This window comes from Pyrus communis, chromosome 1 (genome assembly GCF_963583255.1).
Source record: "Pyrus communis chromosome 1, drPyrComm1.1, whole genome shotgun sequence".
NCBI lineage: Eukaryota > Viridiplantae > Streptophyta > Magnoliopsida > Rosales > Rosaceae > Pyrus > Pyrus communis.
In genome coordinates, this window is record NC_084803.1 from 14,192,163 (window position 1) to 14,207,996 (window position 15,834).

Genomic DNA, 15,834 nt, shown 5'->3' on the forward strand with positions numbered 1-15,834 from the left:
CAAAACAATAAACTGCTTAACCACATTGGTAAACTCAAAAGGTTGCATTGCACAAATTGGAAGGAGATTCAGTAACCCAATCGAGTGTGTATTATACAATAATTGGTAGTCTACCTACCTGTCGTTCATAATCGAGTGCTTAAAAACCCTTTGAAAACTTATAAAAGATTGTTGTAATCTATCTATCCCTTTGTTCCTAATTGAGTGCATATTATAGTTATTGGTAATTAAAACTCCCCGGTTTGTTGAGCCTGCAAATGCAAAAACCAAGGTCCCAGACCCAGAGTACGATATTAATTAACCAAAATAAAAAAATAATTCAAAATCCCTAAATCTAGAAAAACCCAAATTCCTTAAATCACTAAAAGCTATATTTGAATACCTTTTGTTTGAAGATTTAGCTTCGAGATGGACTGGTCAAAACCGTGAGGTGGTGGTCGAAGTGGAGAGGAGCATATGGTGGTGGTCGGAGAATCAGAGTTGACTTCAGAGAGGCTGAGGTAGGGAGCTTAGTTATCGAGATTCGAGAGGGATGAGAGTCATTTTGGACTCTGGGATAAAGAGATCGAGAGGAATGAGAGTGAGAATTGAATCGACGATTGAGATGCGAGAAGGATGACTGAAGAGAGGAGATTCATCCGAGTCTGGAAGAGTTTTTAAGAAAGTCTGAGAGTGAACTACAGACTTTGAGACACAAGACTCTTTTGAGTGTGAGATGCTTGAACTTTGAATAGTATAAATTTCATCTCCAGTATTAGATGGTGGATACGGTCCCAGCCAAGGGCCCGTATCTTCAAAAATTAAGACCTTGCCCACCCTGCCCCGCACCGTTTTGAATTTAGAAAAATATGGACCGTCCCCAAGTTGCTAGTACCCTCACTTACTCTCCCTCCCTTCTTCTTAATCATTTTCACTCTCTTGTCTTCCTTCTTCTTCGTCATTCTCTCATATTTTTTTCTTCCTACATCTCTCGCCCTTCTCCTTGTTCTTCTTCTTTATATTGTGCCCTAAATTTATGAATATTTTTTTATTCCTAAGAACAATTGTGATTTTAGATTTTAGTAATGTTTGAAGTATTTGATTTTGAGGTTCTGACTGATTTGGATGCATGAATTTTGAAGCAAAAGGATAAAAATTTGAAATTGATCTTGCATAAGTGCTGGAATTTTAAAACTGACCTTGTAGAAGTGCTCAATTTTTTGAAATTGATGTTGCAGAAGTGATGGAATTTTGAAACTGATATTGCATAATTGCATAAATTTTTGAAAATGATATTGAGAGATGCTGAAATTTTAAAATTTATCTTGTAGAAGTGCTTGAATTTGGAAACTGATCTTGCGGCGATGCATAAATTGTGAAACTGATATTGCAGAAGCACAAAAAGTTTTAAAATTGATCTTGGAGAGATGCAGAAATCAATTTTTACGGATCTAACATCAATTTCAATTTTTATAGAGCCGGACTAGATTTTAAAATTTTGGTTTACTTGTTTCTGGGCTAGGTTTGTTGAGATTTAAGGTTTTTCGTTATCCTTGAAATAATTCAAAACTAGTGTTTTGTGTTTTTGTCTCTATGGGTAAAGCTCTCTAAAATTTTCTATTTATTCTTAAAAAGCTATATTAGTTACATTTTTGGTAAGCAAATTGATTCTCATTCTATGATTCCACTTTTCACAAGTTAAGCAATTATAAGAAATCGTCTTCTAATCGGCGAAATGATGATATTGTCACATCTAACTTGCTGGTTGGGTTCGTTAAGCAAGTAGACAAGCAGGTCATTCTACATTAGTATTTGTATTTACTTATTTAATTAGTTATTCATGTTTGGATTCGACCCAAAGATACTACATACTTATCTTTGGAGTACGTAACGCAACAAGTGCGTAGGTGAAAAATAGTCTATGTTTAGTTTTAATTTCAATACAATAACTTTATGTTGTTATATGTGTATTTTGATAGGATGGGTGACCTACTGAGAAGTTCTCATTCGAGTTCCCAGAAACAAAACCGTGAGGGCGTGGTGGGGCTCAAAGCGGACAATATCATGTTACGGTAGGGTCAAGCCCGGGATGTGGTGGGGTCCGAGCCAGAATGTGACAATTGTATTAAATTCATAAATATTATAACTAAATCTTAATAATGATGTTTATATCAAAAACAAAACAATTAATTCCATTTCTAGTTCCTTTCTATTTCATATTTTGAAGAGAAAACAATGACACAAAAATACAAATACGATAAACTACCACACAAAATAAATATTTTGACAAAAAAAACAATCACAAAAATACAAATACAATATATTACCACACACAATATTTATTTAATGTTTTCTTATTGTCGACATTAAAAAATAAAATAAATATTTTAATGAAAAAACAATGACACAAAAATACAAATACGATAGATTACAACAAAAAATATTTATTTTATTTAATATTTTCTTACAGTCGAAATTAAAAAAAATTTCAATAAAAGAATCAGCGGCTATAAAAGCGGTGACTTGCTCTACTGATTCTCATTTTCTTCGAGGGGTTTTTCCTTTCTTTTTTTTTCCCCCTTTTTTTCGGTTTTTCATTTTTCATTTTTTTTTTCACCTTTTTCCTTCCTCGTTTCCTTTGTAATTTCATCTTCGTTCCCGTGAAACCCTAACCCTAAAATTGCAATTGCACAGAAATTTGTATAAAATCCCCAATTCTTCGCGTTGTGTGAGGAGGATAATATGGAACAGCAGAGGTTCAAGCAGCAAGCCATGATACAGCAGTCGCTTTACCAACACCCTGCCCTCGTAGCTGCCCCTCAGGTTCTTATTCTCCCCTTGTCTCTCTCTCTGTGGTTTAATTCTGGTTTACATGTTTGTTCATTTTGCTGGTCAAAAGTTTGAGTTTTTTTATTGATGTTTGGATATGGGTATTTGTGTATGGGTTGAAATTTGTGGGAGATGTTTGGCCAAATGCTGGTTTATTTCCATTGGAAATATTTGCGTATGGGATTTTTGTGTTTGGTTGATATGTGGATGGCTTTGTTTTACAAGGATCCCCAAAGTTGGATTTTTCCAGAAATTTTTGTAATTTTTTTGGGGAATTCTGTTTAAATTATCTAAATTTATCTATTTATTGTTGAAATTTTGTATCAACTGTATTCAAGTGATGCTGTATACTTTTTGGGTAATTATTATCCATATAGGAACCTTAATAATGTACATATAATGTGCCAAACTCTACTGTTTGGATATTTGTAGCTTGTCCTGCTTGTTATTATATCCCTGGTTCTATTAATCTACCGTCCGACGAGGGCATGTAATGTTCCGCATAATGAACAGATGGAACGATATCAGTCTCGGTTAATGGCCGTGCAGTTCTAAGTATTAGTGTTTGTTACTACTACCTCTAATGATTCTATGCGTGGATTCCTATATAAAACGGAAAGTTGAAAAGGGAGAAACTCTATCGGTTCATGATAAGTTTATTAAGATAGCTTGAAACTGATGGGGTAGCTATTATATAATAGATTGGCCTCTTTCTGTCAATTTTGTAATCATATGCAAGATTGTCTCCATGCCCGTGGTCCCTTTTTTTTGTTTCAACTATTTGTTTGCTTATGCATCTCTTTAAGTTTTTGTGGGGAGTGTAAATTCATTACTTAGGTTTTTTTTTTTTTCTTTTCCTTTTGCTTGTTTTTTTACATTCGTATTTTTGCAGATAGAGCCTATCTTGAGTGGAAATCTGCCTCCTGGGTTTGATTCAAGTACTTGCCGCAGTGTGTGAGTGTTGTATAGATATTTTGCTTTTTCTATTTTTGTTTATTTTTCTTTACAACTAGGTTCCTTTGTACTCGCTGAAAATCGTTTGTTTTCTTGCCCGAAATGTTTAGTCTTATGTAAATGAATGCAATATATTGTGCTAACAATAGTCTGCGCATGCATAGAACTCGGGCACAGTTGCCTTTTGTCTGCTTTACATATATATTTTATTATTTAGGTTAAATATATTTATGATGGGTAATGAGCCATTGTATATTTGAACATCTGCTAGGTAGATTACTTTTCTCAGTCATTTTTATCAGATTGCACGTTATAATGTTGTAATTCGTGAAAAAATGCAGTTATGTCGGAAATATTCTCCCACAAGTTACTGAACCCCTTATGCAAGAAGTCTTTGCCAGTACTGGTCCACTTGAAGGATGCAAGCTCATAAGGAAGGATAAGGTGGGGTTCATTTTTGCCTACTTTGTGTGTTTTTCTTTGGATGGGAGGTTAGGACAGATGATAGATTCTTCTTAGTTCCATGAGAATCTTTCTGTTTTTAATATTTGAGGATCATTTGTGGATTCATATGATTAAATTCTATTTCTCATAAATGTTGGTACTTTGCATTAGTGATCTCCTCGGTAAGACTTTTTACTTACGTGTTGTTTCCAATGTCTTCTCAATGCAGTCATCCTATGGATTTGTTGACTACTTTGATCGTAGGTCAGCTGCTCTTGCTATTGTGACTCTTAATGGCAGGCATCTGTAAGTAAAAATCTTCATAGAATTATGATAGGCTTTCGTTTTTTGGTGGTGTCCTTTGCTGAATGTGCTGTTTATTCAGGTTTGGGCAGCCGATTAAAGTTAATTGGGCATATGCAAGTAGTCAGAGAGAGGATACATCAGGTTTGTATATGCATCGGTTATTATGGAGTGATGTGTATGCATTGATTATCATGGACTGATATGTTCAAATTTTTATTTTCTTATGCTTGTTATGTTGGCGTGCAGGTCACTTTAATATTTTTGTTGGTGATCTCAGCCCTGAGGTTACTGATGCTACACTGTTTGCATGTTTTTCTGGTTATTCTAGTTGTTCGTAAGCTCCACTTCCGTGTCTTTTGTTTTTTTATTCAACATTGATGTTTTCTGTTATTCTGCTGATGTCTTTTGATATATTGGGTTATTTCTATTGGATAATTGAAGTACCTCTTATTTCAAATATACTCGGCTGTTTAAATTAATTTGATCTGATTCACAGAGATGCTAGAGTTATGTGGGATCAGAAAACTGGGCGTTCAAGGGGCTTTGGGTTTGTTTCCTTCCGAAATCAGCAGGTACTGAAATTGCTTAAACATTTCCCTTTGCGTCTTCCTTCTCACTCCTTGTTTTCTGGTTGGGCTCATTGTATGATTGTGCCACTGGTTTTTTTTGATTCAGGAGGCCCAAAGTGCAATTAATGACTTAAATGGTAAGACAATGTACATTCTTTTGATGGAAGTTTATTTCCTTGCACATGTTGTTTAGATTTTGGTTAGTGTACCCATTAAGAAGTGCTATGATGCCATAACTCTTAACTTGGTATCTCAGGAAAGTGGCTTGGAAGTAGACAGATTCGGTGCAATTGGGCCACAAAAGGTGCTACTTCCAATGATGACAAGCAGAGTTCTGATTCTAAAAATGTTGTAGAGCTGACGAATGGAACATCAGGTGAGCTGCTTCATTAGTGATGAAACAAGTTTTCATAGTTGCTTACGTATCTTTGGAAGTAAAATTGTTTGTGTTCTCCCTTGGATGTTACTATCCATGATTTAAATGAGTGGTGTAGCTCTTGTTATTTTTTGTTCTTGATAATTGGGATGTATAAGAAACTATCCTTTTTGTTTTATGATGGCATATTTGCTGGGTGATGATTTGTCTGTAGATATTGCAGCTTGAATCTGTTGTCTACTCTTTGTTTTTCCAAAATGCTATTTTTAATTGTATGAAACTTTTTTGAATTGGAATCAGAAATCTGTGAGTAGTGATGATGTTAGATATGATGTTCACTTTCTAATTTTCTGCCACATTTGTGTTCCCATAATGATGAGCTTACTGTTTGTGTCCCTTGCAGACGATGGTCAGGAGAAGCCTAATGAAGATGCTCCAGAGAACAATCCTCAGTATACTACGGTTTATGTGGGCAATCTGGCTCCTGAGGCAAGGATTTCTTTTTTAACTCATGGACTATTAAACTGGTTGTGGATTGGCTATATCTTTTCTTTTCATACTGTAATCACAATATGTTCTTATGCAAATGAAGTCAATTTTAGACCAAGTACAGTTGAGGCTGAAATTTCTGACAACATAGGCAACTAAAGTGCTGAAGAACCAACTTCTTCAGCAAACTAATGTCAGCTTATCACCTCACTGTTAGTTTTGATTGTGTTTTTTCTATGTATACGAGGTGGGCAGCTGGCCCACTTTCAAAACTGCAAAGATACCATTGTTATAAGATCATAGGTTAATTGCGTGTTAGTGACGGGAGCCACAGGCAAATGGCTCTGGTTAGCATGGAACTCCCAGTGGGCATAACAAATAAATGTCTACATTTGTCAAAGTTGCACAATAAACAAAGAAAAATGTTCTAAATATGAGTTACCATTAATCTGCAGGTTACTTCAGTTGACCTTCATCGTCATTTCCATGGCCTTGGTTCTGGAGTTATTGAAGATGTTCGGGTGCAGAGAGATAAAGGTTTTGGGTTTGTGAGATACAGTACTCATTCTGAAGCAGCTGTGGCTATCCAGTTGGGGAATGCTAGGTTTCTCTGTGGCAAACCAATTAAGGTACAGTCTTGACAGAGTTTACAATTCAGTTGAATTACCAACAATTGACAAATTTTTGGCAGGTATTTTAGATTTCAGATGATTGCTTCTTTTCTTAGTTTACGAGTGAGGCGTCGTGTGGAGCAGGCACATATGCTTGTTTTAAATGTTTGTGATATGTTATGTCCTAATGGTGTCGTCAAATGATCAATTGGTTCGATCTTCTAATGTTTTTCTGTTTGTGTTAACAGTGTTCATGGGGCAGCAAGCCTACTCCACCAGGGACAAGCTCAACCCCCCTGCCGCCACCAGCTGCAGTTCACATGCCAGGCTTCTCAGCCGCTGACCTTGCGGCCTATCAAAGACAAATGGCATTGAGCAAAATGGGTGGTGCGCAAGCCCTCATGCTTCCGCAGGGTCAGCATGCTCTGAAGGCAGCCATGGGGATGGGTGCTGGAGCCAGTCAGGCCATATACGACGGTGGCTACCATAATGTAGCAACAACTCAGCAACTCATGTACTACCAGTAATTATGATTCAGAAACCCCCCGATATACCACGACACTGAGGAATAAGTGTTTGAGAAAACCTGTAGGATGTGTAAACGTTTTTCGGTTTCCCCTTTTTTATTTCGTTTGAAGAATTTTTTTTTTTCTTTGTATTTTTTTAGATTTTTATGTATTTTTATAACTTACACCTGCGCTGTGTATGGTTACTATGTTTATGTTTCTAACATTTGGGGGTTATGACCTGACTCAGTTTAGCATAATCTTATTTACAGCATTCTATTAGCGAGTTATACTCTTAAGGAGCCTCTTTGAGAATAATTGTTTAAGATGGGATTTCATATTTCCAAATGAAGAGTCTTGATGGCTTCAAGAGCTTCGGTTGTAGAGACTTCGCTTACACTTGTCGGGATTCTAACATTTATACGGTTGTATATTTCCCTCCCTTTCTCTCAAGTGACCTTGTCTTGTGATTATAGCATGTAATCGGTTGCATATCTCACTTATCAAGTGCCCTAGTCACGTGATGAGAGAAACAGAATAATTGCGTCCAAATTCTACCGTTAGGTAGGGCCTCAAGATTTCTTATGACTGGATTGATGGCTGGTACTGAATACGACTATCACATAAAATTTTAAAATGGATTCTGGCATATCCCACAATGGTTGTGGACAGAAGAATTATCCGCACACTTTTTTTTCTTCTTTGCACTTGTTCATTTGTCTCTTGATTCTATTTTATTTAATCTGACGGCCAAAATTATAGTTGAGACTACAAGAAAGAAATAGGTATACGGAAATCAGTTCTCTCCCAAATATTGTGGCCTTACAAGTCCTTTCTAGAGGAGTGAGACCACATGATTGAACTGGACTTTCCAGGCATCAATACTCAATAGGATATTGATGCTCTCTGTTGTTGGACAGTTAATTTTGGGGGGTCACTGTCCAATTTTTGGTGGAAAGTCTTAAAAAAAGGGGCCCAACTGTGTCCGATTCAAAGGAGAAAGCTTTCAAATTTTCAATCGAATGGGACGGGATTTATATACTTTGTCCTCTTCAATTCGTTCCATTACTGTAAAGCATATTTTGTAGAAATATTCCAGTACAGTAACACATCAGTAAGCACCAATCAGCAATAAAATAAAGACCAACAAATTTTTTATAGAGATTGTCATACGAACCGCTGCAGAAACATGAAACTGGTTTTGTATACACATACTTTTAAAAAAAAAAAAAATTGTCTGTTATACGAACACAGTTTGAACCGTTAAATTAGCATAAGCACAATACTCAACCATCCAAGTATTATTGAAATCAAGGTGTATACTTATTCTTTATTATTCAAAATTGATCAAAATACAAGCTCGATCGATACTATTTATCCAAATTTTTCCTTCTCTTTTCCTCTTTCTTTTTTCTTGTTAATTGGAAAAACAAAAAAACTAATATCCTCATATATTATATATAAATGTATAGAGTGTATGGCCGTCTATGTAATTTTTTGCCTTAAATCACAAGAATCCCAGTAGAGAAGATCCCATCTTTGGAACAAGACGAGCTCGAAACATCCGCAGATCTCAAGGCTTCTAATCTGCACTGCTCTTTCCTCTCATCGGCAACTATCTGGGTTGACCGACATTCTGTGCTACAAAATGCCTTTTCTCCTCTGTAAGAAAAACATCACAGGAAACATTAATGACATAATCAAACCTAAATCCCAACAAAACAGTGTTAAATACAAACAAGATAAGGTTTCCAAGGTTTTTAACCACTCCCTTGCACTCAAGTTCGAATAGTTATCCAGTAGTTTAGATTAGGTTAATTAGAATACTGCTTTAATAAAGAACAAGAAAAAGTTGTTAAGATTGTAATACCTGTACATGTATATGTCCCTGCCATGGAGGTTTTTCTTGCACAAATGGCAGCAACTGAGGAAATCCGATGTAGGAAAAATCGAACTTTCAAGATCATCAGCACATATAGTCAAACCACAGCTACTGGCACGGCGGTGCATGGCACTTCCCGCGCAGTCACCACCGTCGTAGTACACCTTTGTGCATGACTTTTTTTGTCCACGTAGAGTCACGTAAGTATAATTCTCTGAACTATCTTCCTCAAATTCTTGGACACCTCCTGATGAAAACCCATCACAGTTTTGACCCGAATTCACCGGAATCGGGTCGGACCGGTTCGTGTTCGGACAGAACACAGCGTATTTTGCCAATATTTCACGTCCGTTATGGGTTGATTTTTCCAGGGCAGCTAGTATTCCCAACCCAACACCACCAACGTCATATCTCTTTACGCCTCTAGGACTTGAAGTAGGTTGTATCTTGAGGTCCAGTGGACCTCTAGGGCTTGTGTCCGTGTCGGAAAACCCGGCACTGCTGCCGGAAACTAGGAGTTCCGATATCTTTCCGACCATCGGGAGAGGTCTCTTGCCAAACTTCAACATAATTTTTGCGTACAAATTTTGTGTTTAGGCCCTCTCCCAATTTAAGAAGATTGAAATGGAAGTGTTTGAGTGTATTTGGAATGCTTTTAAGCTTTTCAGGCTCACCAATATATGATGGAGGAGTGGGTGGACAGTGGACTTAGTGGTTTGGTTTTCGAAGTGACTCTCTATAAGTTCTTTAAGACTTCACAATTTAATGTCAATTCTTGTGTTAATATTATAAAACATTATTTTAAAAACATGAGATGTTAGAAATAATCTCACTTTTAAAAGAGTTTTCTTGATATTTCTCATTAGAATTATGTAAGTTATGATTGTTTTCAAACACCCATAAAATATTTGACTTACTTTACTTTATGGGAAATGAATTCGATATGATGACAAATAATAACCTATAACACTTTTTCTTTCTTTTACGCTCCTCCTTATATTTGTCCCCAAAAAAAAAAAAAAAACATTATTCTTTATATATTTTTGTTGTTTTCGTTTGCTTTAAAAAAAAAAAATGTTGTATAAAACGTAAAAAAAAAAAAGTATGTTTATCATATTCCTCCTTATTCATGTTTGATCTTTTTGCCCTCCTATTATTGTTTCTATACTTAATTCTTGAATTTGACTACAATACCTACATGTGTTTAATATAATTAGTATCTCGACTTTTAGACATTGATGATATTATATACACGTAATTATTATAGGCAATCCTTTCATTCTCATTTAATTTGTTCATTCCACTTGTTAATAAAGAAAAAGTTAACTAAAGTGATGAATGTGACATCCCACATCACCAAGGGGAGTGATCCTTATATGTATATTCTCATCCTTACCTAGCACGAGGCCTTTTGAGAGCTCACTGGCTTTGGGTTCTGTAGGAACTCTGAAGTTAAGTGAGAAAGGGGCTAAAACAATCCCATGATGGGTGACTCACTAGGAAGTTGCTCGTGAGTTCCCAAAAACAAAACCGTGAGGGAATGGTAAGCCCAAAGCGGACAATATCGTGCTACGGTGGTAGAGCGGGCTCGGAAAGTGATCTGCCCCAGGCCGGGATGTGACAATTGGTATCAGAGCCTAACCCTGGCCGCGTGTGTGCTGACAAGGACGTCGGGCCCCTAAGGGGGGGTGGATTGTGACATCCCACATCGCCCAGGGGAGTGATCCTTATATGTATATTCTCATCCTTACCTAGCACGAGGCCTTTTAGGAGCTCACTGGCTTCGGGTTCCGTAGGAACTCCGAAGTTAAGTGAGAAGGGGGCTAGAGTAATCCCATGATAGGTGACCCACTGGGAAGTTGCTCGTGAGTTCCCAAAAACAAAACCGTGAGGGAATGGTAAGCCCAAAGCGGACAATATCGTGCTACGGTGGTGGAGCGGACCCGGAAAGTGATCCGCCCCAGACCGAGATGTGACAAGGAATCTATAATTGTCAATTGCTCAACTGTTAAAAATCAAATGCTAAAAACAAATTCATTAAATAATGAATTTGTAAGTGTGGCATTTTAAACTTTTAGTTAATTCTCTATAAAAAGAATAAAAAAGCTGAGTGCTAAAATTACCTTTTTGTGTTTAATTATTTAAGTTTTTATTAGGAAAATTTTATTTGAACTCATCTAACTTTTTTCTACACTCAACTTATTCTCTTCATCCATATTTTTTTTTTTAAAGAATTAAGATTTCTTTAAACCCAAATTTATTACCTATCATTTCAAACCCAATTCAAAATGTAAAATTATCTTTACACTCATTCTCTTTATAAAATAACATATCTAATTCAATGTTTTTTTTTTCAAATAGGCGTCATTTGCCCCTCTATAATTGCATATGCCGTATAGGACTAGCATTTCTATGGCTGCTTTTTTTCTTTCTGCTACCACAACCCATCCATGGACTTGGGATCCAAGAGATCATTCCATAGAGTTGAATTTGCCAAGAGAATGTTATGCAAGCTCTAGTTCAGTCCTTTTTAAATTGAGCATTTTCATGTACTTTTTCATAAACTTTGAAGTGATATAGGGTTGGATGTTTTGCTACTATGTTAATAAACAAATAAACAAATTGGAGCTATTTCGAATAAAAAAGTTGTAAGACATGCCACCCGCTAGTTCGTGGTTAAGGTTGAGCAATCTTTATTTGCACCAAGAATCAAGTTTTATGTCTTTGCAGTACTAATCAAAAGTCCTTACACTGGTGTTTTGGGGCGCATACAGACGGCATAGAAAAAAAAATACAATATAATATAAAAAGTATGAAATTTAATCCAAAGAAGAAGCAAACAAAAATATGAAATTTAATCCAAAGAAGAAGCAAACAAACAAAATATCCATAAATCGAGTCATACCTTAGTTGGAGGATTAAAAACTTTAAAATCACCATTCATCAATACAAAATTTTGTTTTTCTCTTTCAGAGTTATTAGGGTTTTAGTTAGAATGAACGTAGGATAAACAAAGGATGATACTAGGGTTTAATTATAATATGCGAATCTATTGATAAATTTGATTTTTATTATTAAATTTATTTTGTACTTAATTGTAATTATATAATAAAGTAAAATAGACAATTAACATTTAAAATTTAAATAAAATGTATAAAAAAGTTAAATGAATTTAAATAAAATTTCTCTTTTTATTATTAGGTATTTTATAATAAAATTGGTTCCAATAAAAAGTCACTTATCAAAGAGGCAATTGTTTGGAAATGTCCTTTTCCAATTTCTGGGACCACATGCTCAGTTGGGGCCCACATAAAATTCCTTGAGCATTATCACCGGTGGATTGGCTGCAGGTGTCAGAAATCCAAAGGGATTGGGCAACAACAATAATTACTAAACCACAGCTGTGTGAGCCCACAGAAAATTGAGGGCCCACTTTTGTCATTGAAAACGACGCGGCCTGGTTTCTTGTTTGCAACTGTAAACGACTATAATACCCTTGCATTATGATATAAAGGAACAAAATACAATTTGTTAAAGAGTATTAGCTGTCCTCTATGTTTTATTTTCTCAAATTTTAATTGGTTGTAAAACGTGCAGTTTTCATGTAAATTTGGAGTTTGTTTGAAATTTCTTTTCTCCTAAATATAAAAATTTTGTTGTATTGCAAATGAGTGAAATTATTTCTATATATCGAGAATATATCTGTTTGAGTTTTACAATAAATTATTTATAAAAAACTTTAAAAAAAACACATTGCTTTGATTTTTATAAGCTTATGTAAATAAATATTAAATTAAATTTTTTTTATTAGCCCTGTACGTATTATTGAACACTATTCACATAATTTATTACTACATAACTTTTTTTAATCTTATATTATCAAGAGGCAATCCAGCATAGAGAGAGAGAGAGAGAAAAAAAAAAAAAAAAAAAAAGGCAATCCAGCAGCATCAATTTTACATAGTAACAATTGTTAAAAAAGTAATCAAATTAGATGAAGTAAAGCAACCAAATTAGTTGAGTGAATAAATTTCAGTAGCTAAAGCTTTACAAAGTAATATTTTCACAATAGTTCTTTAGACGTGAAAAACGCTTGAGAGAAATGCTAAGGAGATTTTTTTCAAAATAGGTCTGTTCATGGGCTCTTTGCCACCTAACGTCAAATCCTATGGCAATATTATAAATTATTATTCTAAAAACGTAAGGTAGCAAAGAATCCATAGAAAATCACTTTTAAGATAGTCTTCTTCGCATTTCGCATCGATTGAAGGCGGACCAAAACCAAAATGAACTCTTGCTTCCATCGTCTCTTCCAAACTGATGTTCCAATATCTTTGTGTCATTTGTTTATTATATCTTTTGAGTGGTGATTAATGCCTCTAATCTCAATGTCATTTTTTCTAGGGTTTTTTTTTAATTTTTCACAAATGGTCTTTAAGATTGATCAAACTCATCATTTTGGTCCCTCACTTTCAAAATCAATCAATGTTGTCCCTGTCATTCACTAGCGCACATCAATTTGGTCATTCCGTTAAGATTTCGTCAACTATTCTATTAGTTTGTATGTCATACCCACAAATCCAATAAAATGATGACACATGGATTACACAAAATGAGGATTTTTATCGCAAATGGTCTCTTACATTGATCGAACTCCCCATTTTGGTCTCTAAGTTTCAAAAATTGATAAATTTGGTCCATGACTTTAAGGCCTAGTTTGGTACTGAGGTGATTCTGTAAAAAGCTGGTACCAAAAAAAGCTGGGAGATGTTCTTGTGTTTGGTAAACATTCAGCTTCAGTTTTTTTTCATAGTTTTGGGTGAAAAAAAGCCAAAAACAAGAAGATGCAAAACCCAACTTTGAAAAACCGGTTTTTTTTCACATCTGTTTTACATAAAAGTTTACCAAACACTATAATACTGTTTTTTTTCTTTTCAAAATCACTTTTACAAAAAAGTTTACCAAACACTTTGCTGCTTTATTTCATAGCTGCTTATTCTCACAGCACAGCAGAAGCAGTTTTTTTTCAAAGCACAACTATACCAAACCAGCCCTAAATACCGCACATCAATTTAATCATTTCGTTAAAGTTTCATCAGTATTTTTTGTCCCACTAATCCAATCAATATGGCGCCACATGGATTAACTATAAGAAATTTTTTTTTTTTTTAAGATTTAAAACTAAAAGTAAAATAAGAAACAAAAAACCAAAACTTAAAAAAAAGAAAAAAAAGTCGTCGTCTTCATCAAGGTATGCTCAAAAGGAAAAAGAAGGCATCATGACACCACTAAAGGACTTGGCCTCCTGAACTCACTTCTCACTCTCTCTAGTTGGTTATAAATCCTAAATCCTATCAAATTTGAATTGAATTTGGATTTGATTTTATCGAATTTAGATTGAATTTTTGTTTCCAAATGGGGTTGTGGGGTGCGAGAAAAATGTAAGCGTGGAATACTCTTCTTTTGGTTCACTCTTTAAAAAATAGTTTCTTATAGTTAATTCACGTTGAGCCATATAATTGGATTAGTGGGACCACATTGACAGAGGGAATAAATTGATGCATGGTAGTGAAAGTCAAGGACTAAATTTATCGATTTTTGAAACTCAGAGATCAAATTGAGGAGTTGGATCAATATCATGGACAATTTACAATAAAAACTCTTATTTTGTGTAATCCATGTGTCACCATTTGATTGGATTTTGGGTCCCACGTTCAAACTAATATAATAGTTGACAGAATCTTAACGGAATGACCAAATTGATGTGAGGTAGTGAATATCAGGGACGACATTGATTGATTTTGAAAGTGAGAGATCAAAATGATGAGTTTGGTCATCTCATGAATCATTTGTGATAAAAAAACGTTTTTTCTATTTTACATTTTCATTTTTTTATGTAGTAGTTCGGGGGATCGCCAATTCAATGTTCTAGAAAGAAAGGGAAGGGTTTTACTATTATATTACCAACAGAGGGAAATTTTGTCATCATATTTTACAAGGAGAAAAGCTCCATAAACGTCAATAAAGAAAGGGGGAGGGGGGGGGGGGGGGGGGGGGGGAGAGGATGAATTTCATGTGTGGCAATCTTTAATAGGATGACTGAGGTAGCGGCATGTGCAGGTAATTAGAGTTTACGAGAACGACTTACATAGAACACGAAATCACTTTATAATACAATTTAAGTCCCTATAAAATGATAACCCATTTCGTATGAGTCCTATTTGGAGTCGACCCTCCTCTGAGTGGCAAACCACAACGACCTAAGAATCATTTATACAGAAGAGGGTGTCAAGATGTTGACAACATTCAATTATTAATTCCAAAAAAATATTTAAAAAGTAAATATATATTAAAAAAACAAGTACCCTTTAACTTGAGTTATTTTATTTTTGGTTTTTAGTCAAAATAATATATACGATTGACATAACTCCTCATTTTAGTCTTTAAGATTTGAAATCGATAAATGTAGTTTCTAAATTTATCAATTATCAATCATTTTGGTCATTCCGTAAAAAATCTCTATCAAGAGAGTTAATGTGACAACCCGTTCCAAATTTTACGTTTTTATTTTATTTTAAAAGCGTGAATTTACTAAATTGCCCTAGAGGCAATGACTTTGACTTCCGTTGACCATCGACTTGAGAGATGTGGGACTTATTCTTTAAGCATATCCTCGTAGTACTCTTTGGTACGAACGTATAGGCGAAAGCCGTTTGCGCGTCCGGATTATAACGGTATAGTTACGGACGTTCGAAATTGGTTATTCAAGGTTTAGTGTGTATTTAAATTAAAAAAAAAAGGAAAGAGAGCTTCCCGTGCACCCATACCCGCGCCACCACGAAACCATCTTCCAAGGCCGATTCCGGCCAACTCCGGTGGAGTTTTTCGA

The 15,834-nt window shown here is 35.1% G+C and overlaps 2 protein-coding genes across 3 annotated transcripts; one reads left to right on the forward strand and one right to left on the reverse strand.

Moving 5' to 3' along the window:
* Nucleotides 1-2,522: 2,522 nt before the first annotated feature.
* On the forward strand, nt 2,523-7,345 carry LOC137733958 (oligouridylate-binding protein 1-like). Of its 2 annotated transcripts, XM_068473183.1 has the most exons (12): nt 2,523-2,802; nt 3,701-3,762; nt 4,104-4,206; nt 4,436-4,512; nt 4,592-4,653; nt 4,759-4,846; nt 5,009-5,084; nt 5,188-5,218; nt 5,338-5,457; nt 5,861-5,946; nt 6,402-6,575; nt 6,806-7,345. In XM_068473183.1, the coding sequence occupies exons 1-12, from the start codon at nt 2,722-2,724 to the stop codon at nt 7,082-7,084; spliced, it is 1,239 nt and encodes a 412-aa protein (XP_068329284.1). In that variant the 5' UTR covers nt 2,523-2,721; the 3' UTR covers nt 7,085-7,345. The 2 variants fall into 2 exon arrangements, with proteins under 2 accessions (XP_068329284.1, XP_068329292.1); XM_068473191.1 differs by lacking the exon at nt 3,701-3,762.
* Nucleotides 7,346-8,364: 1,019 nt separating this feature from the next.
* LOC137718752 (FCS-Like Zinc finger 13-like) lies at nt 8,365-9,632 on the reverse strand. The gene is made up of 2 exons (XM_068458293.1): nt 8,934-9,632; nt 8,365-8,725 (listed from the first exon to the last, which is right to left on the reverse strand). Exons 1-2 carry the CDS (start codon nt 9,512-9,514, stop codon nt 8,566-8,568), a joined length of 741 nt encoding a protein of 246 aa, XP_068314394.1. The 5' UTR covers nt 9,515-9,632; the 3' UTR covers nt 8,365-8,565.
* Nucleotides 9,633-15,834: the final 6,202 nt, after the last annotated feature.

Coding starts and splice junctions, on each gene's coding strand:
- LOC137733958 (XM_068473183.1), top strand. CDS start 2,722: ATGGAACAGCAGAGGTTCAAGCAGCAAGCCATGATACAGCAGTCGCTT. Junction 5,085..5,187: donor TTTCCTTCCGAAATCAGCAG/GTACTGAAATTG, acceptor TTTTTGATTCAG/GAGGCCCAAAGTGCAATTAA. Junction 5,458..5,860: donor GCTGACGAATGGAACATCAG/GTGAGCTGCTTC, acceptor TGTCCCTTGCAG/ACGATGGTCAGGAGAAGCCT.
- LOC137718752 (XM_068458293.1), bottom strand. CDS start 9,514: ATGTTGAAGTTTGGCAAGAGACCTCTCCCGATGGTCGGAAAGATATCG. Junction 8,726..8,933: donor AGGGACATATACATGTACAG/GTATTACAATCT, acceptor TTTTTCTTACAG/AGGAGAAAAGGCATTTTGTA.